The sequence below is a fragment of the Sapajus apella genome, unplaced genomic scaffold (assembly GCF_009761245.1).
Source record: "Sapajus apella isolate SASKATOON/1434 unplaced genomic scaffold, GSC_monkey_1.0 scaffold103, whole genome shotgun sequence".
NCBI lineage: Eukaryota > Metazoa > Chordata > Mammalia > Primates > Cebidae > Sapajus > Sapajus apella.
In genome coordinates this window covers 7,281,891-7,308,870 of record NW_022437043.1, presented here as the reverse complement: position 1 = coordinate 7,308,870, position 26,980 = coordinate 7,281,891, and the positions used below count along the sequence as shown (strand labels likewise).

Here is a 26,980-nt window from a genome sequence, read left to right as displayed (position 1 = left end):
AAATTCACTACTTCAGGTGTGTAATTCAATGGATTTTAGTATATTCACAAGGTTGCTAAATCATTACCACTAATTCCAGAAAAATGGAGCATTTCACAAATTTGCGCATCGTCTTTGTGCAGGAACCATGCTAATCTCTGTATCATTGCATTTTTGGTATATGTCAGCCAAAGGAAGCACAGTAGAAACATTTTAAGTCTCCTGATAACATATGCTAAAACTTCCTTTAGCAAGTGTGTACCCATTTTGACACCCAACAATGTATATCTATTTCCCCACAACTTTGTCAGCAGTTCTCTTTAAAAAGTATTGCCAATATCATTGAAAATGGCATTTCATTGTTTTGTCTCTATCACCTGCTCTTCTTCCTCTTCTGCCCAAACCATAGCTCTGCAGAGATCTGTTATTGCCCTCTTTTTTGTACACATTCACCATGGGCAGTCACATCCACTGCAACAGCCTTGGCTGCCTCCTCTGGATAGTGACCACATGTCCATACTGTACCCTAACCTTTTTCTAGCACTGTAGCCCACACATCAAGCTGCTCGCTGAGCACACCTACCTACAGAATTTGCCAGCATTACAAACTAATATCTGAAATCTAACTCATGTTTCCTGAAACTGGTTTTTGTCTATGACTTTGCTATTTAAATTAGTTTCATCAGCCTTCTTGGTGCTTTATAGCCATCTCTTCTCTCTGCTTATGTAAAGTACTCTATTGATTCTCTGTCACATTCTTCCTTTCTGTTCCATCCCCACTGCCATTGCTCTGATTTTACCTTTTATTGTGTCTATTCCATTAGCCTACTCACTTCTCTATGCTTCCAGTATCTATCCACTTAATTTATCCTACACATGGCTACCATATTAACTTTCCTACCATACTGCTTGTACCATATTGCTCTCCTACTCTGGAACTTCCTAGGGCTCTCTCTTGCCTGTTGGATTATGTGAAATAAAGGCTTTAACTTGATTCTTAAGGCCCACCATGCTCTTGCATCATTCTAATTTCACTTCCTCTTTGCCTTATAAAAACTATTTTTCTTCCTTCTTAGTATTCCTGTGCTTCCCACTTCTGTTCATGCAAATCTGGCATGGCCTCTATCCCAGTCATCTTTAGTGGTGATTGTATTGACTCTTCCAAAATTATCTCAGAGGCTCTGTGATGCCATTCTTGATTCAAGCAGTAGTGGTCTTTCCTTCTTTTGGCTCTCATTTTGTTAGCATTTCCTTTCTGATACTTCTGACATCCCGTCCTGTTTAATGGTTTTCCAGATATTTTTTGTCCACCCTCTACCACACTGTAAATTCCTTGAGCACAGGGATTATTATATCTAATTCATTTTGGCATGTTGCCTAGTACCTCTCCAAACACCTTAAATGCAGATAGAGGAGCCCCGTAAATGCCTGGACAAAACCATAGTGAAGAGTGCCAATTTTCTTTTTAGAACCACTAATGACTCCGTTTTGGGAATGAATACTGTACTGAAAAGGTACAGATGCCAGGTGACCCAAGTGTCATGGTCCTTTTTACCTCATTCTCTACATTCAGTCCATCAACAAATACTGTCAGCCCTACCTCTTCAAAATACCTCTCATCAAATCTCTTGTTCTTACCCCGACTGCTACTTTCTTAGAACAAACCACCATTATCTGTTACCTATAATAGCCCCTTTAAATGATTCCTTGGCTTCTACTCTTGACCCCCCTTCCAAATCCATCAGCCAAGTCAAGCCTTTATAAAACTTACAGCATGTTAGTATCCTACTTAAGAACTTCTAACAGCTTCCCATTTCACTGAGAATAAAATTCAAACTGTTTCAGCCTTTGGAAACTCCATAATCTGGCCTATGAACCTCCCCAACATTATCTCCCACTACAGCCCACCTTGCTCACTGTGTTCCAGCTCTGCTGGGTATTGGCTCCTCCTGATTCTCAAGTTATATCAAAGCAGAGTGACTGGGTGCTCTTGTTTCTACTGGGGTCCTAACTGTTGTTGACTATTGTCCTAGGGCTCTATGTCTTTAGTAGTGGAGATGACTTGGGGAGTGGCCAGAAGTAGTTCTCAGGGCTTTGAGACTTGACTCTGGGGAAAATCTTTATGGATTCCATCAGACCTCTGAAAAGTGGTAGGTCAAACAGTGAGTTTGAACTGAAAGAGATAATGGGCTTCAAGGAGGAAGAAAGGAAAACTAGAATTATTCCTGCAGCCTCTTTCCCAAGGGATGCTATAAATGTTACTGACAGAAACCAGAGCTGGAGGACAAACATCCTCCACCTTCTTTATCACTTTGGGTGTTGGTTTAGGAAATTGGGCATCACGGCAAAAACTTTAAGGCTATCTGTTGAGTCACATACTGCACTGTGAATTTGCTGCCATTTTCCCTATGTGCTCCTCTGAAGTCTCCCTTAGCCCTTTGGTGTTGCACCCATAACTTTTGTACATAGAAGGGAAAGGGAAAAAACCTCTTTCATTATTCAGATTCTGGACTTGCTCCCCTTATTTCTAGAAGCTTCTAAATATTCACTACCTACCTCTTTGCCTTTAGGATCATTGACAAGATCAAGCAGCTTTTCCCCTCTTCTGTCAGTCAAACAAGTCTGTGATTGGTATGTTTTATCACACTATATATAGAAAAAGTAGAAATTTCTCCCCAGCCCATTCTGAAAGAGAATCCCAAGTACTGCATTTCTCAACTAGTAAGCATTTTCCCACCTCTGCTGTGTGCAGAGCTTTCTGGAGTCATCTGTATAGTTACTTCCTGCCAACCTTCTTTGGAAAAAGAGGTATCCACCTGTGTCTTAAAGATTTCAGTGTGAAAAATGGAGAAATGGAAGCAGAGGGTCAAATGTAATGCCCTAGCCAGATGCCCTAGGCAGAAAGCCAGAGAGCACCCCTGACACATACCACAGCATTTGGGGGAGTCTTTATTTCCACTGAAACATTCTCTTCTTTTCTTATTCCCTACCCTGGGTTTCTTTTTGGCCAGGGATGGATTCTAGGTGGAGGGTGGAGAGGGGGACCCTGCGGATTTACATGGAGGAACTTGAACTGGCTATTCAGAGGGGATGGGTGGGAGAGGAGGGGAAGTGGGGAGGCAGAACAGGGTACCAAAAGCCCCTTCTCCAGAAAGTATTAATCTCCCAGATGATCCAGATTATAGCTTTCCAAGACTGATGAGAAAGCCATTGTCCCGAAAGTTCTTTCAAATTACACACACACACACACACACACACACACACACACACACACACACCCACCACCACCACCACCACCCACACACACACATTTCCCCCCTTGTTTGGGTCTATAAGGAAGGGTTTCCTGATTACTAGGCTGCAAGGACCCCAGCCAACAGTGGTTGGGGGTGGGCCTTCAGAGCTCTGTGTCCCTCCATGGTGACCAGGCAGCTTTTCCCCTCCTCTGTCAGATAAACAAGCCATGCATTGTTCTGTCCTCAGCTTGTCTGTGGGCTTCTCTTCCTGCTGAGCCTGACAGAATGAGCTTGTGCTTCTTCGTGTGGGGCAGGTGGAATGTGCTGTTTGGAGAGAGGCTGGAAGAGCCTCAGAAAATAAACAGAGCTAATCAAGGACGTTATTTTGTGCTTCTGTTTATACAAATACTTTAAAAAGAGGAAAGTGCCCACACTCTCTTATGGTCCAAATCTCGGGTTAAGCGCAACCACAAGCCACAGGGGCCACATTTTCCTTTTTGCCCTAAGTTAGGGCAGAGCCATGGTTCTCTTTCTGCTCATCTTCTCCCAAGTATCTTTTGAGGTGTCTGCTGGGAGCCAGGCTGAAAGACCGATGGTGCTATTGGAAGATACTGGGGTGACAGCTGACTAGGGCAGCTAGAGACTGAGTCCTTTCAGAATTGATCCACCTCCAGCCCTGACCTCTCACTAGGGTCTTTATGAGGCCTCCCCTGGGAGCCAGCTTCTGGCTTTTCTGCTGTATGTATCCACCCCCCTTTGCCCCCATGCCAAGTTCATGCATGTCTCCTGAGTACGTGGAAAAGAAGCAGTCATCTTTACTGTGCCCTGAGCATAGGAGGTCATACTTGATCATGTTACCTGGAACTCAGCTCGGCTAAATGGGAGAATATGCCCCTTTCCCTCCACCCCAGCTTGCAGCCTCTTTCCCAAATCCCAAACTGGCTGAACCGCTCAGGTTTCTCTCTCATCTTCCCTCACCAAAGGATTTCTTGAGTATACACTGTCTGTGCCCACCTGCCACCCCCTCATCTGATGACATCCCAACACTTATCCTCCTACCCTGCCTCCCTGCCCCAGCCAACCCCATGAACTTGCTTGCACCTCTAGTCACAATTTCTTTAACCTCACCTAACCACTGGCGCGGTCACGCTGATAACAAACCAGTTGCTCTTTATTTTGTTAGGAAGTGGAGATTGGCAATCTTCATCAGGCAAGCATTTGCATGGGCTGGGCTACTGAGCAAAAGGAGAAAGACATTTGGCCACCAGAAAGCAAGGGAGGCTGGGCACCCAGGCCTGTGGAATGAAATGAAAAGAGATTTTAACCTGATGCATTTGTTTGAAACAGATTATGCCCTGTTATATTGTTACTTAAAATGTGGTTATCACACCAGCAGCATCAGTATCTCCCTGGAGCTTATTAGAAAGTAAGGACCTGGGCCTCGCTGAATCAAAATCTGCATTTTAATAAGATCCCCCAGGTGATTAATATGCCCACTAAAATTTGAAACATGCTTCTCTAGAGCACACTGGGTTTGGCATTTGAGCCTTCTCTTAACTAGTCCTTTCTCTTTTATTTTCATTTGGATTGAAGAAATCAGTTTTCTTACTACTAACGGTACCTTGCTCATTATTATTTTGGATAGGGGTAATATTAATAACAGATACCATTCACTGAATGCCTGTCATATGGCAAGCATGTTTTATAGATGAGAAAACCAAAGTTCTGTGACATGCCCGAGGCCAAACAACTAGTGAATGGTAGAGCTGAGACTGTAAGCCAGATCCATATGCTCCTGAAAGCTCCCAAACTTTCCCCCATGCAGTTGATAAAAGTCAACCCAGAGTCCCCTGTGAGATACAGAGGGAAGGAGGGGGAAGGGGCCTCCAGGCATGATTTCCCCAGAGAGGAAAGCCCTAGCATATTTCTTGTCCTAAGGGAGCTTGCATAATCCCTCTCAGGAGCCAGGAATTACTGGAACTGGGGCCAGAGGCCAAGGGAAACTGCAGAAGGGAATTAGGAGTATTAATGAAGGGAAAATCCTGACTCTAATTCCTCAAGAGAAATTAAATCTTGATGCCTGAACTTAGGCTTAGGGAGTGCAACAAATCCACATAGGACTGCTCTGAATTCTGGCTACTGTGCTAATCACTGAAGGCATCATTTGGAACCTCAGCCTGGGGCCTAGGACTACTACATCGCAGCACGCGAAGGGTCATTTGTGACAATTGAATTTAATGTTTTATTTTGCAGGGAGGAAACAGAAGTCCAGAGAGTGGGAGTAAGTTGCCAGAGGTCAGAGTGAATTCATGGCAGATCCAGGGACGCTGACCACAAACACCACAATTCCAGCATTACTAATGGGCACCTTTTCTGGAGTTGAAGTCTCTGGTGTGAAATTGGGTTTTCTTTGGGTCTGGTCAAGTCCCCAGAGGAAGTGCAGACCCTGTAAATACAGCCCAGAATGTTTATGAGGCTTTGTATCTCACCAGGACCTTCACCTTGGAAAATCTCTTAGTCACTTGCCCCCAGCTATACAACATCAACTTGAGTGCTACTCCTATGGACCTGGAGGCTGCTAGTCCTGGCTTATCTGTGCTTTTCTTTTCTGGGGCCCACAGGACCTGCAGAGATGGCTGGGTGGGGTCAACTCAGTCCAGGAAGCTCAGGAATTCTTTTAAGTGTATGTGTCTGGGGTATTTTTCTCTCTCACTTACGTATATTTTTAAAAATTCTTTTTAGACACCCGCTTTATCTTTCCCAAACATCATTTCCTTGCTCCTTTCCTGAGTTCTAGCAGTGGCTGGGGGCCCAGCTTCCTTATTGGCCTCTGAGCTGCCGAGGGGGTGGGCCAGGACTCAGAGGAGGTTGGAGTAGGGAGCAGGGGGGCTGTTTATGCTGCTGGAAGTGCCTTTCATCCTTCCCTTTGCCACCAGGGTGCTGGCTGGTTCCTGGAGCAGCGTCTTCACTCCTATCCAGCTCTTGACACTGGCTTTTATTCCCTAAGGCTGTGGCCATATCTAGGGCCATCCAGGCTGATGGTCATACCTTGCCTTCAATCCTACTCCTTCCTGTTCTTAGAACTGGAACCTGACCGTGCCTGAGCCCGTTGGATCACACTCAGCATCTTGGGCTGATGGTCCCTCGCTCCAGAAGTCTTAACTGGAGGGCAGATGGGTCTCAGCTAAGGGAGGACGCTGGCTGGAAGGGTTGTCAACAAGAGTCTGAGCTAGCCGGATACCCCGCTCTCTCCCAAGCCATCTCTCCACCCTGGGCAACTTCCATGGTAGGTACAGCCAGTAGCCATGGCTGCTGCCACTCTTCCTGCCCCTGCTTTCTTTCTTCAACGTCTCTTTCTTTTTGCTTCCTAAGAAAAGCATTTTGGAGTAATGAATGGGATGAGGTATGTACTCATTGATAGTGCCCGAGCCAGCCTTAGGAAAAAGAGCAAGTGCTGGGGTCATTGCCTTCACATCTTGGCCTGGAGCTGCATGGTTGGTCGTAGGCATTTTCTTACTTTTCTGTTTGTTTCTCCTTCTCTCCTTCCACACTGCCTATGGAGGGAATGGTTTCAGCTCTGGGACTAATGACACTTCCCTTTTCTGACTGCTTCTTGAGGGAATTGCTATGGGAAACCTCAGGAATACAGGCTTTTTACAATAGACTCTTGGAATGGAGGGGTCGTGTGGTATCCTAGGAAAAAACTGAAGGATCCGAGTCTCATTCCCAGTTCTGCTGGTTAATAGCTATATGCTCTTGGCAAATCACTTAAGCTTTATGCATCTCTGGTTCTCCATTTGTAAAGTGGGGATACGAATAATTTTTACCAGCTGGACGTGGTGGCTCATGCCTGTAATCCCAGCACTTTGGGAGGCTGAGGCAGGAGGATCGCTTGAGGCCAGGAGTTTGAGACCAGCTTGGCCAACGTGGTGAATCCCCATGTCTACAAAAGTTAGCCAGGCACAGTGGCATGCACCTGCAGCCTGTAGTCCTAGCTACTCAGGAGGCTGAGACAGAAGGATAGATTGTGCCATGGAGTTTGAGGTTGCAGTGAGCTATGATTGTGCCATTGCACCCCAACCTGGGCAACAGAGCCAGAGAGGCCCTGTCTTAATAGTAATAATAATAATAATAATAATAATAGCTGTTTCACATAAGGTTACAGAGATGATTAAATCAGTTAATGCATATGAAGTGCTTAGTGCATGGCACATCTTAAGTGTTCAATAAACAGTTCTTGTTTTGTGTTTTTTTTTTAAGTTTATAGAATATGTATGTCAGGTACTATGTTGATTGATTTCACGCATGGACTGCATTTAATCCAAATCATAACTTATGAAAAAGAGATGGTCATCTTCCCCATTTTGTGATAAAAAAAATCTGCAACTCGCAGAATTGACTTGCCCATGGCTGTCCAACTACAATTGGAATGCAAGTATGCACAGACTTCAAGTCTAGGGCTATTCAGGACTAATAATAGGCCACTTAGTAGACCCTACAGATAGTTTGTTCTCCTGTTCCAAACTAGGGTTAGAAGGCTCTAGCTCAGGCTCCAGCTACCTCTATTTTGATTTTTCTCCTTCTAGACTTTAGTTTTCTCTGTGTCCCAAAAGCCTCCACTTCCCCTTCTGTCTCCTTTGGGATTGTTTCCTATTCCTGGAGAAACCTGAGAAAGAGTAAGGGGCCAGCCAGGTGCGGTGACCCAGGCCTGTAATCCCAGCACTTTGGGAGGCTGAGCCTGGCAGATCACCTGAGGTCAAGAGTTTGATACCAACCTAGCTTACCTGGTGAAACCCCGTCTCTACTAAAAATGCAAAATTTGCTGGGTGTGGTGGCGCATGCCTGTAAGCTACTTGGGAGGCTGCGGTAGGAGAATTGCTTGAACCCAGGAAGTGGAGGTTGCAGTGAGCTGAGATCGTGCCATTGCACTCCAGCCTGGGTGACAAGAATGAGACTCTGTCTTTAAAAAAAAAAAAAAAAAGTAAGGGGCCTTTGTAAGCTATGTTTCACAGTATGGCATGGTAGTGGTATAACAGAACCTTGACAGTGGATGGTCAAATCCGGGTACCCTAGGTGTAGGCACTCTTGAGCCATCAGAAAGTCTAAGTTTGAGCTAGTAACCATTATTGTAGTACCTGCTATTTACTGACGACTTGCAATGCATCAGGCTGTGTCCCAGATGCTTTAAGAATACTATCTCTAGGGGAGTGGGGATGTGGGGAGAGATAGCATGGGGAGAAATGCCAGATATAGATGATGGGGAGGAAGGCAGCAAATCATGCTGCCATGTGTGTACCTATGTGACAATCTTGCATGTTCTTCACATGTACACCAAAACCTAAAATGCAATAAAAAAAAGAAAGAATACTGTCTCTAATCCCCGCGGTCACCTAGCCTGATACGGATTATTGTTTCCTTTCTCAGGTAAGAAAACTAAAGCTCAGACGGGTTAAGCGACTTACAGATACACATGTCTAAAGTGGCAGAGGGGAGTTGAACCTGTATCTGTCTCTGTCTTTTCGCCCATTGCCTACTGGCTTGGTATAGTTAGTGAGATGAGACTAACATACATGAAATGATGATGGGCAATATCACATTTCATATTATTATGGACCACATTGTGACGACTAAATTACTCAGAACAAACTTCCTGGAGGAAATGGTACTTGAGCAGTACCTTGAAGAACATGTAGGATTTAGGTTAACAAAAGGAGAGGGGGCATTCCAGGCAGAGGGAACAGTCATTCCAGGCAGAGGGAACTATGATTGATTGAGGCCTTGCCAGACCTGATTCAAAGCACTTGCATTGTCTCATTGGATCCTTCAACAACCCCATTTGGTACTATTATTCCCATTTTACTGCCATGAAAACTAGGGCTCTGAAAAGTGAAGTCACCTGTCTAAAACAACAGAGCTAATGAGTGGTAGAGCTGGGATTCAAACCAAGGTAGTCTGACCCCAGAGCCTGTGTTAGATCTACTGGAATAGCAACAGCAAAGACACAGAATCAGAAAGGGACAGGGCTGATTACAGGGTGTGACTGGAGCAGAGACATGAGAGATTGAGCTGGTAGGTAAAGATAGCTTATTGACGACTTTGAAACTCTGATCTAGTTTACCTTTGATGTGGGACAGGGTAAGAAATAGGGAGCCAGTGAAGATTCTTGAATAGGAGAGTATCCCAGTTCAGTTGGCACCTAACATGATATGATCTAAAAGCAGTGACTGAAGGCAGAACAAGGGAGACAGGCTGACAGACTGCTGTAGTATTTTGGGCATAAAGTTTCAAGGGCCTGGACTAGAACAGGAGTTGGTGGTGGTGGTGGGTTCTGGGAGAAGAACTCTAGTTCTGTCTAATGGCCACAGTGAAAATGGAGGGGGTGTAGGGAGAGAGAGAGAGAGAGAGCAGGAGAGGGCAGGCGACAGCGAGCATGAGCGCAAACCAGGGCCGGAGAAACATCATAAAAGAAGACCCAGTAGAAATCAGTATGGGATTGTATGGTTAGGGAGAAGGTGGCATCAAGGCTGTCTGCACTTTAAACCCGTAACTCAAGAATCCTAAATGTGGAAAAAGGCTTGAAATAGGAAAGGTACTCTGTTCTCCACTATATCCTCAGTGCCTAGAAGCGTAGGACATAGTAGATACACATGGTACATAGTACTACTATTGGTAGATGCTTGACAAATATTTGTTGACCAGATAACTACCTGGTAGCAGCAGGTGGAAAGATTTCCCAGCAGTGTGGCTTTGTGTATAGGACTCCAGAGCAAGCATAGCCCCCAAGGTCTCCTTGTGTCTTCAGCCTCCCCTCTGGGCACTCTGAAATCAATAATAGAACAATGTGATTACAAAGCTGGGGGTTTCACCCGGTTCCTCCATTTACATCTTAGCCACTGTCGCTGACCTGTGGCTCTGCTTCCTGGCCTTTGACAAACAGCTTCCCTTGCCCTTCCTCCTATGTCTCCTGGTCTGTGTCTGGCCTGTTACCACTCAACCCGCGTTTTCCCCAGCAAGGCCATTCTCCTGAGGACTATCTTTGCAGGCCTTAGCCCTCTAGAGCCTTGTACTACAGAGATCTTCTGTGCTTCTGCCGGGGTGAGGGGCATTTGCAGCTGGGATGGAATCCTCCAGCTTGAGTGTGACTATGAATGCTCCTGGGAGGTAGGGAGCTGCTTTATCTCACAATATAGCAAGCTTGTTGAAGGCAGGGACCCTTGTTCTATTTCATCCTGTACTACCAGTACCTATTGTAGACCTTGGCACAGTAACCATGAATAAATTGATGAAAATAATTTATCATATATTTATTTCTCTATCTATTTATCATGTTTCTTTTACCCTACTGTTTATCTCTTTCTCTGTCATCCATTTCTCTCTACTATATATTTCTCTACAGTCTTTCTCAGCATTTTCTCTCCTTTCTGTCATTTGTTTTCCCCTCCATCATCTCTCCCTCTTATCTGTATAATTTGCCTGGTCCTTCCACCATCTCTCTCTCTCCATTCTCTCTCTACTCTCCCTCCTTCTCTCATTCTCCCTCCTATCAATCATCTTTTTACCTCCCGGCATTATCCATATCCCCCATGTGCTGTTTCGCATACCACTCTTCCCCACTTGCAAGGGTGGCATCTGCTCATGCAAAGTATTCCAGGTGACAGAGATGGGTCCTGTATACAGCAGTCAGTACAAAAGTTGTGCCTGCATTCAGGGCCGTGGCCTCAGACTGATTTCCCTCTATGTACCCCTGACCTCCTAAGCAGCCAGTGTCCTCTGTCAGCCTAACATGGTACCATTCACCACTTTGTTCTATCTTCCCTCACAGGAGTTGGGGCTTCCTGACACCACGTTGCCTACCAACTCAGCTGTCTCGCCTCTGTACCCATCTTACCTTTCATTCCATCGGTGCCTTTCCCATGCTTTGTTTGAATCAGCTCTATCTCTCCCATTAATGTGTAAGCTCTCAAGGGCAAATACTATATTGGATTCATCTCTGTATTCCCAGAGTTACACGTAGAGGACACACAGTAAACATACAGTAAATGCTTATTCAATGAATGACTAAAAATTGGAGAATTGACAGCCCAGTGTTGACCTGTTCAAACTTTTCAATCACTTGCCTATTCCTTTCTCAGAGAAAAGTGAGAAGATTGACCAGATTGATTTTCTTTCTCAAAGAGAAGTGAGGACGTGCTCACTGTTCACTGGGTAGCAGCACTCATTTATTCCACAAGTATTTATTGACCATCTGCTCTGTGTCCAGCATTGTGATACATGCTCAGGATACTCTTGTGAACAAAGCAGCCCTATGAAGCTGACATTCCATATCTCTAGAATGAAGGCGACTTGAGAACTAGGAGATCAGGAGGGCCACTAAGATTCCCACACCAGTTTCTTGTAGGATGTTCTACTTTATTGAAGGAAAAGAGGGGGGTGGGGCGGAAGCTGCCTGGGAAGTGATTTCAGCTCTGGTTCCTTAAGCCTATTTCCTGTCCCTTTCTTGTAGGAGGAACGCCCCTGTCAGTAGGCCGCACTCATGGCATGTGGCCAAGCTGCTGGAGAGATGCCCTGAAGCAGCCACCACCATGCATTTCCCTTCTGAAGCCTTCAGCTTGTCCTGGCATTCCGGCTGCAACACAAGGTGATTCTAGAGCCCTTCCCTCAAGATGGGCTGGAGGGACAACTTGGACACTCCTCTTCCTCTGCTCTAATCCCTAGTGGATGTTAGAGCCTCAAGTGCTATAACAGAAAAGCAAGTGGGAGCCCAGAGTACCTGAGTTCAAGTCCTAGTCTCTTGCTAACTCTGTGATTTGGGGCTAGTCCCTTTCCTTCTGGACCATGTTTCCTTGAAATACCTCTTTGGGCTTACAAGACACCATACTGCCCTGCTTTTCATCCTATTTCACTAGCTGTTCTTTCTCCTTCTCTCTTTTCCTAATTCCCTTCATTCTCCTGTCTCTTAAAGTAGGAAGACCCCAGGGCTCAGTTCTAGCCTGCTTCTCTATCAATGGCGACTCACTGGTGACCTTATGTGGTCTTTATTACCTCTGTCACATAGCCAAAGCCTTCAAAATAGGGACCTCCCTGAATAACTGTTATTGAAACAGTTGCCCAAGAGACAGACAGCGTTTTCTGCAGGCTGAGAACCAGCAAACGTGCTGCCCTTCACTGCCTTTTCCCTTCCACGAGAGCTTCCCTCCAAGAAGGGATTTCTATTGGGGGTTCAGAGAAGCTAAGGGTTCAGTTTACCCCAACTCGGTGACTTTTTGGAAGCCAGGGTCTCAGGGCAGAGGCAGTTTTGTTCTGGAAGAATATGCAGAAACACACTTTGACATTCTTAAGCATGGCTCCTGTTTGAGTGACGATGTGTTTTTGTTTTTGTTTTTTTCAGCAGGAATAGTGGTGGGGTGGGTAGCAGGTTCCCTTGCCAACAAGAAATTGCTTGATTCCTTGACCAGAGAACAAGTCAGCTGACTGGCTAACAGGCAAGGCAGGGAGCAAGAATGAGGGGAAGCTGACCTGAGGGTCTCACGGGCTGCTGCCACAGTTCAACTGTGGCTTTCTGGACTATGGCCTTTCTGAGAGCAGCCTGTAACCTCTGGGGTGCTCAGTTTGGCTTTGTGTGTGGGAAGTGGTACTTAAAATTGAAGATTGCATCTGATCCTGGCCCTTCCCTTGGTCTTCCTGTGGGAGGTGGGGGAGGTGTGGGTGGGCAGAGGCCGCTATACTATCAATACTAGTCATAGAGAGGATGCTGATGACAAAAACTAATAATCAAGAGACGAGCAGCTGCCATGTATTGAACCCTTGAGAGGTACCTGGGCTGTGGTCAGGGCTTTACATTTATCATCTGCTTTCATCTACACATCAACCCTATGATATAGATATTACTATTTTCATATTTAAAAGACCATATGGCAATAGAGCTAAGATGCTGGACTCAGGACTGGATTCAGATTCCAGCTGTGCTGCTTTAACAGCTTAGTGAGTTTGTCGGTTTACTTTATCTCTCTAAGCTTAAGTTTCTTCCATTGTAAAGTGTAGATAGTAATCTGTCCCATAAAGATGGGAACAATAGACACTGGGAAATATAAAAGCAGGGAGAAAGGAAGTGGGACAAGGGTCAAAAAGCTACCTATTGGACACTCTGCTCACTTCCCAGGTGATGAGTTCAATTGTACTCCACACCTCAGCATCACGTGATACACCTTTGTAACAAACCTGTACGTATACTCCTGAAATCTAAAATAAAATTGGAAAAGAAAAAAAAAAAAGATCTATCCTTTTCAGCTTGAATGATAAAAGCATGATGCTCAGAGCTAGGTCTTCAGAGTGCCTCAGCCAAGCCCCTGAGAGGTTTGCTATTATCAAGAAAAGAATAGAAGAACACCTGAGTGACAGTCCAGTCTGTGCCAGTGGTTAGAGCTGGGTGTTCTTGAGTAAATCACCACCTCAAAATCACTTCCCTTTGCTGGGCTTGCTTTACACCAGTGGTTCTCAAAAGTGTGATCACTGGATGAATAGACAGCACCAGCAGCACCTGAGAAGTTGGAAGTTCAAATTCTCAGGATTCACCCAGACTTAAAGCTCTAGGATGAGGACCAGTGACCTGTGTTTTAATAAGCCCTCCGTGTGATTCTGATGCACATCCTCATTTGAAAATCATGGATTTATTTACAAAACGGTGTGGCTCTCTCTAATGCTGATATTCTGTGATTGTCTCTTTTGGCAGGAAGCTACATGCTGACTCCCTAGGGACAGGGACAGCCCAGAGGCAAATTCAGACTTGCTAATGTCAGGGAAATAGAGGATAACTCCCATAGAGTTCTCCCACTTTTAGTCCTTAGGGTATTTCCCCATCTTTCTTCCATATATCATCTTGTGTCTCATTTTACTAAGCCCCTGAGGTGCCCCAATGTCCATCATCTTCCCTGTTTCCTCTTCTTCCATTTTTCTGCCTACCCTCCTCTCATTGGTGGCATGGGTACCTCTGGGCTGGCCAGCCCTTTCCTATGACAGGGCTGGCCATGAAGGGAAAGTGATCTGGTGATTTGGCTAACCAGTATGCCCTGTGTCTTACAGTGACGTGTGTGTGCAGTGGTGTCCACTCTCCCGGCACTGCAGCACTGAGAAAAGCAGCTCCATTGGCAGCATGGAGAGCCTGGAGCAACAAGGCCAAGCCACCTGTGAGAGCCATCTGTTGCCTATTGATCAGAACATGTACCCTAACCAGCGTGACTCAGCATACAGCTCCTTCTCAGCCAGCTCAAATGCTTCTGACTGTGCCCTTTCCCTCAGGCCAGAGGAGCCCGCCTCTGCAGACTGCATCATGCAAGGCCCAGGGTCATCTAAGGCTCCCAATAGCCGGCCTAATGTAGCTGAGACCTCAGGAGGTAGTCGGCGTGCCAGTGGGGGCCACCTGACCCCCAACTCCCAGATGTCAACTCGTCCACAGGAGGGACACCAGTCAGGGTCTGCCAAGGCAGTCAGGGGCCCACCACAACCTCCAGTGAGGCGGGACAGCCTTCAGGCCTCCAGAGTCCAACTTCTCAATGGAGAGCAGCGCAGGGCATCTGAGCCTATGGGCCCCTTGCCACAGAAAGAGAAACTGAGCTTGGAGACAGTACTACCCGCAAGGAACCCTAATAGATTCTGTTGCCTCAGTGGGCATGACCCAGTAACAACTGAGGGCCATCAGAACTGTGAGTTCAGTCAGCCTCCTGAATCCAGCCAACAAGGCTCTGAGCATCTACTGATGCAGGCCTCAACCAAAGCTGTTGGATCCCCAAAAGCCTGTGACAAAGCTTCCAGCATGGATTCCCACTCACTCAGTGAGGCTTCAGCAGAGCTAGCTAAGGCTTCTTTTGGCAGACCTCCACATCTCATAGGACCCACAGGGCATCGCCATAGTGCCCCTGAACAACTGTTGGCATCCCACCTGCAGCATGTGCACCTTGATACCAGGGGCAGCAAAGGGATGGAGCTCCCACCCGGACAGGATGGGCACCAGTGGACTCTGTCTCCTTTGCACAGCAGCCACAAAGGGAAGAAAAGTCCATGTCCCCCTACAGGAGGAACCCAGGACCAGTCCAGCAAAGAAAGAAAGATCAGACAAGTGGATGACAGGCCTTTGGTTTTGAGATACCAGAGCCAAAGCAGTCCTCCCCATGGAGAGGTTGATGGACACCCCTCAGAAAGAGGTTTCCTGGACCTAAACAGAACAAGCAGAGCAGGCAGTGAATTGGCCAACCAGCAATCCTCTGCCCCTGGCTCCCTTGTTCAACAATCCAGGGACTGTTCTTCAACCACTAAAGTAGCTGGTGGCACAGAGGCAACCGAAGAAGGAGACAGTGAGCCCAGGGAGTGTAGCCGGATGGGTGGCAGGCGAAGTGGAGGGACCCGGGGCCGCTCAATCCAAAACCGGCGGAAGAGTGAACGTTTTGCTACCAATCTGCGTAATGAAATTCAGAGGAGAAAGGCCCAGCTCCAGAAAAGCAAGGGTCCCTTGTCACAGCTGTGTGACACTAAGGAGCCAGTGGAAGAGACCCAGGAGCCCCCAGAAAGTCCTCCACTCCCTGCCTCTAACTCATCGCTTCTATCTTCATGCAAAAAAACCCCCAGCCCCAGAGACAAGCTCTTCAACAAAAGCATGATGCTCAGAGCCAGGTCTTCAGAGTGCCTCAGCCAAGCCCCTGAGAGCCATGAATCTAGGACAGGCTTAGAGGGACGAATAAGCCCTGGCCAGAGGCCTGGCCAGTCCTCTTTGGACCTGAACACCTGGTGGAAAGCATCTGACCCATCCTCCTCAGACCCTGAGAAAGCACATGCTCACTGTGGAGTTCGTGGAGGTCATTGGAGATGGTCTCCAGAGCTTAATTCACATCCACATGTGGCAGTAGCCATGGAAGGCCCTTCCAACCCAGGTGACAACAAGGAATTGAAGGCTTCTACTGCTCAAGCTGGGACAGAAGCCATCCTCTTGCCTTTTGCAGACAGAAGAAAGTTCTTTGAAGAGAGTAGCAAATCCTTATCTACATCTCATTTGCCAGGTTTAACCACTCATAGCAACAAGACTTTTACCCAGAGACCAAAACCAATAGACCAAAACTTCCAGCCAATGAGCTCCAGCTATAGGGAATTGAGGCACCATCCCATGGACCAATCATATCATTCCACAGACCAAGCATATCATGCCACAGACCAATCATATCATTCCATGTCACCCCTTCAGTCAGAAACTCCTTCTTACTCAGAATGTTTTGCAAGCAAAGGTCTAGAAAATTCCATGTGTTGTAAGCCACTACACTGTGGTGATTTTGACTACCACAGGACCTGCTCTTACCCCTGCAGTGTTCAGGGAGCTGTAGTCCGTGATCCTTGCATTTATTGTTCTGGGGAAATCTGCCCTGCCTTGCTAAAGAGAAATATGATGCCAAATTGCTACAACTGCCGGTGCCACCACCACCAATGCTTTCGGTGTCCAGTTTGCTACCATAATCCTCAGCACAGTACCCTCGAGGACAGCAGCTTGGCACCTGGCAACACTTGGAAACCCAGAAAGCCAACAGTGCAGGTGAGGACTTGGTTCTTGGGTGGGTAACCTTCATTATTCTCTTAGTGAGGAGAAAGCTAGGTAAGTTATTTTAAAATAGAACAATCATAATTCCTTGAAACTGTACACCGCTGGCTCCAGGAGCTGTTAGCTTAGTAACCTTGAACAAGATACACAACCAGAAAAATTGCAGTTGCCTCATCTTTAGAGTTAGAGCTTCATAAAATGGACACAACTGAGATTTACATCCTGACTATAAAATTGATATCCGAGTGACCCAAAGCAAGTCATTCAACTACACGCATTTGAAGTATGTGATTCTAAAGGGAAAAGATAATTTTTCCCTTATAAAACAGCCAGTATTAAGAAGAGTCTCACTACCTCATCTCTAAAATGAAGGAATATTATGGCTGCCTCATGGATCAGTTGTGAGAATCAAATGAGATTGTGTTTATCGAGTGCTAAGCCCAGTGCATGATGCAAAATTTCACTTGTTGCCTCCCTTTTTCTGCTTCAGAATTATTTAAAGATGAAAAATTTGCAAATATCCCCAGGGTTTGTTTTCAGAGATCTGGCTTGTCTGTTTTCTAAAAACACAAATCCTTTCCCCTTTCTCCATCCTGTCTCTGTTGGAGATCCAGGTCTAAGCTGGCTGTTCTTATTATATCCTGGTTATGACATACCACCCTAACACAAGCCACCACCATTCCCCAGGTTACTTCTGGGAGAACTCCCTAGGTCCTTGCGTACTCACTGCCAAATTCCTTCCCCATGACATCCTTAATGCCATCTTTTGGCCCATGCATTCAAGCCAGAAGTTAATTCCTGTGTTCAGCTGTTGCATACACAGACACTTTTGAAATGACTGAGTATATGAATCTGCTCAATATATATTCTTGGGAAAAAAAGAAACTTTAAGAGTGAAAGAAGCCTTACACAAAAGACTGTGAACTCTGCTATTCCTTTTATATGAAATTCAAAAACAGCTATTCTATGGGGAAAGAAATTCAGAACACTGTTTGCTAATGGGAGGTGACATAGAGATTGACTGGAAAAGGGCATGAGGGAACTTGTGGGGTGGTGACAATATTCTATATCTTGTAAAAGTTTGAATTAAACATATGTACCTGTCAGAACTCAACAAATGTACAGCAAGGCTGCTAGACAGCCAATGCACTTAATATGTGTACAATTCACTGGAAGTAAATTTTGCCTAAAAATGTTGTAAACAGATATCAAACTTTATTCAATATGTATGCTGAAGTGTTTTTGAAGTTGACTGCTGTATTCAACTTAGGTTTTCAGCATAAAGTGCCGAATCCTAGCCGCTCAACTACCAGGGGTATTTGCCCCAAATATTTTATGTTTATAGATGCTATTATAAAGAGTATTATTTTCTTAATGTCAAGTTGAAATTCTTGATTACTACTATCTAGAAATATAATTGAGTTTTGTGTATTGACCTTGTATCCTTCAATCTTGCCAAACTCACTTATTACTTCTAATAGCTTTTTGGTTGATTATAAAATATTTTCTACATACACAATCATGTCCCAGCAAATAGAATTTTGTATCTTTCTTTTTCCTATACATGTCCTTTTCTGGGAGAGAGAAGAGCCTTGTCACACTGTCTCACCTTCAATGCAATGTTTGGAGGAGATGGTGAGAGTGGACATTGCTGCTTTTTTTCTTAATCTTTCACTATTAAGTTTGATGTTAGCTGTAGGATTTTTTGTAGATACCCTTTAATTAAGGAATATCTCTTTTATTCTTAGTTTGCTGAGAGTTTTCATCAGAAGTGGATGTTGTATTTTTTTCAAATGCTTTTTCTGTATCTGTTGAGATGATCATATAATTTTTTTCTTTAGTCTACTGATACGGTGAATGGCATTGATTGATTTTTTAAATAAGTACAAGCACAGCATTGCCAGGATAAATCCCACTTGGTCATGATTGATTATCCTTTTATATGTTACTAGATTTGCTAATATTTTGTTAAGGATTTTGCATTTATGTTTATCAGGGATTTTAGTCTATAATTTTATTATAACATCTTTTCTGTGTTTGTTTGTTTGTTTGTATCAAGGTAATGCTAGCCTTAAAGAATGAGTTGGGACATATTCCTTCTCTTTTATTTTCAGGAAGAGTTTGTATAAAAATGTCTTCCTTAAATGTTTGGTTGAATTCATCATTGAAGCCATCTGGGCCTGGAGGTTTTTTAGTAGAAAACTATTTAACTACAAATTCAATTTCTTTAATAGATATGGGGACATTTAGGTCATGTATTTCTTCTTGAGTAAGCTTTGATAGTTTGTGTCTTTGAAGAAACTTGTCCATTTCATTTACATTTCAAATTTATGGGGATATAGTTGTTTTCAACTTACTTTAAAATGCATCAAGAATTTAAGATGGATTGGTAGATGGCTAGAAGGGTAAATAGATATACGATAAGGTAAATATATCAAAATGTTAATTGTAGAATCTAAGGTGCTGGGTATATGGGTGATCACTGTGAACTTCTTTCAACTTTTTTGTAAGTTTGAATATATTCATAATCTTGAAAAAAGAGGAGAGGAACTATAAAATAATGGTTTTAAGGACACCGAAGCTGAAACCAGACTGCCTGGTTTTGAATTTCTTCCCCTGAACTTACAATGCCTAAGCTTTCCCATCTAAAAACACGGGGGTAGTAACAACACTTATACCATAAGTTGGTTGTGGGGAGTAAGTGATGTAACACATGTAAGACTTGGAGCAGTGACTGCCAGATTGTAATCATAAGTGAGTTATCTCTTAAAGGGACATTTTGGCTTAGCTTGAGAGACTTTCTCTGAAAGAAGGACCCCACAGATAGACAGTAGACAAAGGGGGCTGAGATTTGGTGGCAGGGGGAAGTGAGGGGATGACGGCTGCAGTGTTGTCAGCCCAGGACCAGCAACCCTGTAAGAGAAGGGGCTACAATTTGCAGGTTGCAGCAATTGGCAGCAGTAAATCATGTGGGTAAGGCTGTGCCTAAACCATCTCTCTTTTTTTTTGTACTCTGAGGGAGGGATACCTTGGGTTCCTAATGCTTGTTAGACCAGCTAAGCAGGTCTGCTTAGATACTAGGCATTCAGACACGTGGATGGCTGCCTAGGAACGACCACATGCCCATTTCTAATCCTGCCATCTGAACTTTCCACTCCCACCCCACCCCCCTCAAGAAATGAGAAGAACTTGCAGCATGGGTTAATATGTTCTAGCTCTGATGACTAAGGTAGTTGTGGTGGTAGCTCTCTGAAGTAGGGCTGAGATCCTGCTACTAATGCCCTTGCATAAGGTTGGTGAGGTAATTGGCTCTTGTTCAGTACTACGAAGACTGAAATCAGCATGCACTCACATCCTTCATGCTTCATGCCAGCTTGTTTTGCATACATTGTCAAATTATTTCACTTAGCAATTGTATGAGATACGTTATAATAGGATCTCCCATTTTACAGCTGAGGAAGCTGAGAAAGCCAAGGCTCAGAGAGGTCACACATCTAGAAAGTGGCAGAGCCAGAGTTTGAATAATAAGACAGCAACTGGCATCTGAATGTCTACTGGGCACCAGGTACTATTCTAGGTGCTTTACAGTATCAAGTCATTGAGCCCTCAATATTATTATCATGATTATACTATTATATAGTTGGGGAAACTGAGATAAAAAGAAGTTGAGTGCCTTGCCTGAGGCCACAAGTGAAAGGCAGGTGTGTGATTTGAATCCATGCTATCAAGCTCTGGAAGCCAAGCTCCTGATTGTGCTACACTGCCTCTCCATAAGCTGATTGCAAAGCCCAGGCCCTCTCTAGCATGGCAGGATGCCCTCTAGCAGTATTACTCCCACTGGGGCAGCAAGTTCCCATCACAGTCTCCATTTGCAGCAAGCCATGGGGACATGAGGATAAATGCTTTGGTTCAAAGGGTGCAAGCAGTGTACCAGGATCTTATGTGGCTTAGGAAAAAAGGAAAGTGATACTGTGGACCTGGGAAGGTAGTTGGAAGTTGATATGGGACTTTGTTTGGTTGAGCACTGCTATTTACTGAGCATGTCCACAGGGCTAAACAGGGCATGGACAGAAAATCCTGGCCCCCACTATGGTTGAACAAGTAATGGTGTCTTTGCAGGCAGGAACATCTCACAAGGGCATTGAGGCAGAGTCTGAAGTAAAGGTGGTTAGAGCTGTTCTGACATGCCAGATATAGGCAGGAACTGCTCTGGTCCTTTAAAAGATGAAGCCAAAAAATAAACCTCAACTTTTCCATTGCTGCTAACATCCAGAGCCTCTTATGTGCCAAGCATTGTGTTAAGAGTTTTCTCTGCACATCTTATTTATCATCACTACTGGTCACCCAGGAGTGATGACCCTTATTTGTCAGATAGGAAACTGAGGTGAGGTTCAGGGAGGTAATATGAGTTCCCTCAAATAACACCACTGTTAAGTGTCTTAGCCAGTATGACTGCACCAAGGACTATGTTTATTCTGCTTCACCAGGCATCTTACCTTCAATAGTGAGACCTACTGGGGCAAAGGCAATAAAACTTTGAATGGGACTAATAATAATCACATTGAAGAAAGAGGAAATTTGGAAGATCAGTGAAATTTAGGAAAAACTACACCCCATTGAGCTAAACTCTGAGTCTCTAGGTACAGAGTGTTGGATACAAAATGAGGGAGAATCTGAAAGACTATTTTGCATTCAGTTTGGAGCTAAAATAGGAAGGTAGGGACAGTTTTACAAAGGGCACATATGGCTTGGCCTAGAAGAAAAGGAGTTGCTGGGACATGGCCCTTAAGGAAAAAATGCCCAGCGTAGAAAGTCTACTCCTGTAATGTAGGGACCATGGCACCCTGCACTTACATTCCCCAGAGATGGGCCCACCTCAGCCCCTGCCAGCAGATATGGGCAGAGAAGGAGGAACCACTGCAGTCAGAGGCATGCCAGCTTACCTGCTCACCCTCTGCCTCACCTGCAAGCAGGAGCTTCTGCCCTCACAGCTTCCTCAGCGGCCAGGGCTTCCAAGAAGATGCTTTCTCTATTTGAAGAGGCAGGAGGAATGAGCAGGTTCACACAGCAGAACAAACAAAAGGAGCTCCATCCCTCCATGCAGGCAAGAGCCAGGGCACACAGCAAACATACTAAACTGGTTTTCAATGTGGTTTGGGAAGGGAGTGGAAAAAGAGGGAAACAGCATTTCTAGACCACGGTGTCCAGGTCCCCAAGTGCTCTCTTAGTCTCTGCATGCCTGCAGCAGTGTAGCAAGCCTCCCGACAGAAAGGCAGCCCTCCAGGTACACATTTCTCAGCCTGCATTTCAGAGTAAAAGGAACAAGCTGGGGGGCTAGGCCAGACACTGGCTTCTCACCTCTTCCCATTTTTGAGGCCATCTAGATAGCTGGCTGCTCAAAGCTTTCTAACTTACCAGGATTTTGCTTTACAGGAATTTCCTGGGGACAAATGGAAACCAATAACAGGAAACAGGAAGACCAGCCAGTCAGGGAGGTAAGTGAGCGCTCAGGGAATTGGGGTGACTTGGTGCCTCTGAAGCTTCTATAGAAATTGCTAAGGTCTTTGCTTTGCTTAGTTTCCTTTGAGGAAACTGGCCTAGTATCTAGACTAAAGGGCTTGATGCCATAGATATAATACAGCTTGCACCCCACCCCCCCAGATTGCTGGGTACAGACCAAACTGATTGCTGGGGCATTTTGGAATATGCAAGTTTCCTCTATTAGACTGAGACCCTTGAGAGAGGACACCATACCTTGGTCATAGCCTTATTCTCTGTACTTAGCACAGTGCCTGATACAGAGAAGTTGCTCAAGAGATATTTGTCATTTGCTTGCCAAATGAAGTGGAGCCTCCTCCACCATTAAATGGGTGAAATGACACAAAAGTCATAATGCTAGCTAACATTTCTTGAACACAGTGCTCTGTTCTAGACCCCATTCAAATCACTTTACAGGTATTTATTTATCACTATGACCTTATGGAGCTGGGAATATCAGTCTTTGCGTTTGACAGAGAGAAGAAACTGAGACACACAGAGGTACATTCATTTGCCTAAAGTCCCACAGCTAATCAGTTGCCTAGACCCAGGCGGTCTAGCTTCAGGGACACAATACTGCACTACAATGTTTCTCTGAAATAGTTATTTTACCGATGAGTCAGTGAAATAAAAGGACTTTATTGAAAACCTGGTATAGGTCCTAACTTTTCCTGGGAAAGGTAAATACTAGCAAAAGAGCAGCGGGAAGCATGATGTCTGCCCACAGCCTGAGCAGGGAAGACTAACCCACACAAAGCTAAATGGCAGTAATAATAAATTACCACTTGCCAAACAACCTACGTGCTGCAAGCTGAGTTACACATACTCTATTATGCTTTATGTTCACAACAACTCTGTCAGGTAGGTGTGATTGTAACTCGGCAGTGCTTCTCAAACTTGAGTGGGCAATTGAAACACAGGTCAATAGTTAGACCCGACCCTGCGCCCCTAGAGTGATTTAGTAGGGGAGAAGTGGAGCTCAAAATCTGTAATTCTAACAGGCTCTAACAGCTAACAGTATCTGGGTGATGCTGAGGCAGCTGGTCCTAGGATCACACTTTGAGAACTGCTAACTCAGATAAAGGATCGCTGTCAGAGAGGCTAAGGAATCTACTCAAGGTCTCACAGCTAGTAAAGGGATAAGCCAGGATTTAAGGCTAGCTTTTACTTTCTCTCACAAGTTGACAGAAGATGAAACACTGTCAAATACAGGGCTTAAGAAGTGCCTGGAACCTGGTAAGGGGGCAGTATATGGTAACTATTATTGTACACTATTTAAGTTCATTGGAGGGTAAAAATGACTAAAGGTGGGGAGTTACAAGAGGAAAGACTCATAGAGGAGACTAAGCAGGGTGCGTTGGAGGAATAATCCCCACTGGTTAAGTTCTGGCCTTGCAGTCAGTTCTGCCTGAGTTCAAAGCCAGGTTCTTCTATTCACTAGCTATGTGGCCTTGGCCAGTGCCTCCTGCCTGCCTCGCTCCCACTCTCTCTTTCCCTTCCGTCCTTATTTATAAAATGGGATAAGAGTCCCCACCTCAAATGTGTGGTGTTATGAGGACTAAATGATTTAATATATGTAAAGCATTTAGAGCAAAACCTGACACCATAGACTCTCAGGAAATATTATCTGTAATGAGGAGGAAGAAGAACTGCAGCAACAGAGAAGAAAGGTGAGTAGATCAACCTAGGTAAACCTAGATAGGATCACAAACATGGGAGCAATGAAAGGTTATCATCAGGTAAGTGACATGATAAATGTGGCCCTTTAGGCAATTTTGCAGTATCTGCAGCCTAAGTGGGTTGAAGAAAGACCAATTAAGGGAAGTGATCCAGGCAAGACAGAATGTGGCCCTGGGTTGGGTAGGTAGAGGTGCAATAGAAATGGAGCAGAAGGAATAAATAAATAATGTGTGATATTTGGAGGAGGGGAGTTTGTTTATTGTGAAAACAATGTTACAAGAAATTTAAAATAGAAAAAAAAATAACCTTATTGTTATCACCTTCACACCCTGGTTGTTTTCATTTCCCTGTCAGCTTTATAGGTATAGAGATTTTTTAAAGCATGATGATAATAACCATGTAGATGTAATTTTGTGTGCCCTGCTTCTTTTTCCTCTCTACGCATTACTTGGTAAACAATTTTTCATGTCGCTATGCAGGTTTCCTCAAGTCATAATTTTTAGTGGCGATATAATATTTCACCAGCTTAATGTGCTCTAATTTGCTTAATCATTCCCAAAATATTAGATAATTAGGTAGTTTCCAATTTCTTGCTATTATAAAGTAATGCAGCAGAAATATTTTGATTTGCTATGGCTTTTTTTCTCATTTTGAATTATCTCATTAATAACAATTATATGGATTTGTGATTACTAGTGCAAAGAATATGAACATTCTTATGGTTCTGCATAGATTTTGCCAAACTGCTTTCCCCGCAAGATGTTTTACGTGCCATTAGCAAGATTTTGTTACCATTGGAAATTTTCTTTTTCTAATGCCATACAGTTTAATGGGACCTATTATAGTTTAAATTTGCTTACTTTGATCATTCTAGTTTGAACATTTTGTGTGTCTAATTAAATATTAATATCTGTATTGCTTCTCATGTGAATTATCTGTTCAAATTATTTGCTCACAAATATGTGACACCTTTTGAGGGCAAAGTAGAGAAAACTTGGTGACTAGAACTTGAGGAGAAAAAAGGAAATATATCTTAGCCAAGCATGATAGTGCACGCCTGTAGTCCCAACTGCCCAGGAGGCTGAGGCGGGAAGATCACATGAGCCCCAGAGTTCGAGGTGGCAGTGAGCTGTGATCATGTGACTGCACTCCAGCCTGAGTGACAGAGCAGGACCCTGCCTCAAAAAGGAGACAAAAATTAACTCTGAGCCCCAGTGACTTGGAAAATGTTATGGACATAGATGGGGCAGTTGAGAAGGGGAGCTGGTTTGGTGAAGATGCTGTCAAGTTTGAATTGGGATATGTTGTATCTGAAATTAGTGGAAGATACAAGTTGATTCTTTCAAGGCTTGTCAAACACCCAGCCAGGGGATAGGTTAAGGAAGAAGAACCAACAAAGGAAGCTGAAGGGTCAAGCAGCTGAAGTAGTAAAAGAAGAAATCTGCTAGTGTAGAAGATAAGCAGATAAAAGCAGTAGACATAGAAAATAAACGGCATGGTAGTCTGTAAGGGGGAAGCATAGAGAAGAAATGTAAGCAGCTTTACACATCCCAAATTGACCTGTTTTAAGTGTACAATTCAATGATTTTTAGTAAGTTTACAGTGATTTATTATCACCACATTCCAGTTTTAGAACATTTCTATCACCCTAAAAAGATCCCTCATGCCCGTTTGCCGTTGCTCTCCATTCCCACCCTTGACCTCAAGCAACCACTAATCTACTTTCTGTCTTTGTAGATCTTCCTTTTCTGTGCTCTCCATATGACTCAAATCTCACAATATGTGGTCTTTTGTGCCTGACTTCTTTCACTTAGCGTAAGTTTAGCAGTTCATCCATGTATCAGTACTTCATTCCTTTTTATTTCCAAATAGTAGTCCATTGTATGAATGCATCGTATTTTGTTTACTAGTCCTTCCACTAATGGATTGTTGGGTTGTTTTCACTTTTTGGCTATTGTGAATATTACTGCCATGAACATTCATGTAGAAGTTTCTGTGTAGATTTATGTTTTTAATTCTCTTTAGTACATATTTAAGAGTGGAATTGCTGAACCAAATGATAACCATATTGTTTAACTTTTTTGAGGAACTGCCTGTTTTCTAAGGCAAATCCACCAGTTTACATTCCCACCAGCAAAAGAGAGTTCCAATTTCTTTTGGCTAATTTTAATACAATGATTAATTGCTGCTGTGTGGTTTTTTAAATGTTTAAAAAGGGACCAGGTGCAGTGGCTCACACTTGCAGTCTCAGCACTTTGGGAGGCCAAGGCGGGAAGATCCCTTGAGGTTAGGAGTTCAAGACCAGCTTGGCCAACATGGTAAAACTTCATCTCTACTGAAAATATAAAAATTAACCAGGCAAGGTGGCAGGTGCCTGCTTTCCCAGCTACTTAGGAGGCTAAGGCAGGAGAACTGCATGAATCCAGGAGATGGACATTGCAGTGAGCCAACATTGTGATACTGCACTCCAGCCTGAGCAACAGAGTGAGACTCTGTCTCAGAAGAAAAAAAGTTTAAAAAAGAAGATGTTTAAAAAGAATAAATTAGCTAGGGAAAGGAGAAAGAGAGAAATAGGATGATAGAAGGAGTAATTGGGTTTAATTTAGTGGTTCTCAAAATGTGGCCCCAGGCCCAGCAACCTCAGTATCACCTGAGAACTTATTAGAAATGCACATTCTCAGGCCATACTCAGACCTACTGATTCAGAAAGTGGGGGTGTGGCCCAGCAATCTCTGTTTTAGCAAGCCCTCCAGGCAATTCTGATGCAAGCTAAGTTCCAGAACCACCAGTTTGAATGAAGCTTCAATCAGGATCCAGAAAACTGAATTAAGTTTAAAACTGAAAGGAAAGCTCAATAGAAAAGGAAGTAGTATTGACACTGAAGATGGAAGAGGCGGGTTCCAATTGAAGGTCTCAGGAAACATGAGAAGGACTAGGAAATGTCCAGGGCATAGATGACATTTGTGAGGAG

At 44.2% G+C, this 26,980-nt stretch overlaps 1 protein-coding gene and 1 pseudogene across 4 annotated transcripts in view; one reads left to right on the top strand and one right to left on the bottom strand.

Annotated features, from left to right (window-relative positions):
- The window catches only part of SHROOM4 (shroom family member 4), a 127,947-nt gene that overhangs the window by 58,005 nt on the left and 42,962 nt on the right, over positions 1-26,980 (top strand). For 3 of the 4 annotated variants that reach the window (XR_004262799.1, XR_004262798.1, XM_032258694.1), the window contains exons 2-4: positions 11,719-11,853; positions 14,295-16,785; positions 22,225-22,286. Coding sequence is in view for 2 of the 4 variants with exons in the window: in XM_032258694.1 (XP_032114585.1) it covers positions 11,719-11,853; positions 14,295-16,785; positions 22,225-22,286 (2,688 nt within the window). In the remaining 2 variants the exon portion in view is untranslated. Of the gene's footprint in view, positions 1-2,024; positions 6,502-11,718; positions 11,854-14,294; positions 16,786-22,224; positions 22,287-26,980 lie in introns of those variants that run through there. The other variant, XM_032258695.1, reaches the window with a different exon arrangement.
- Positions 78-178, bottom strand: LOC116536816 (annotated as a pseudogene).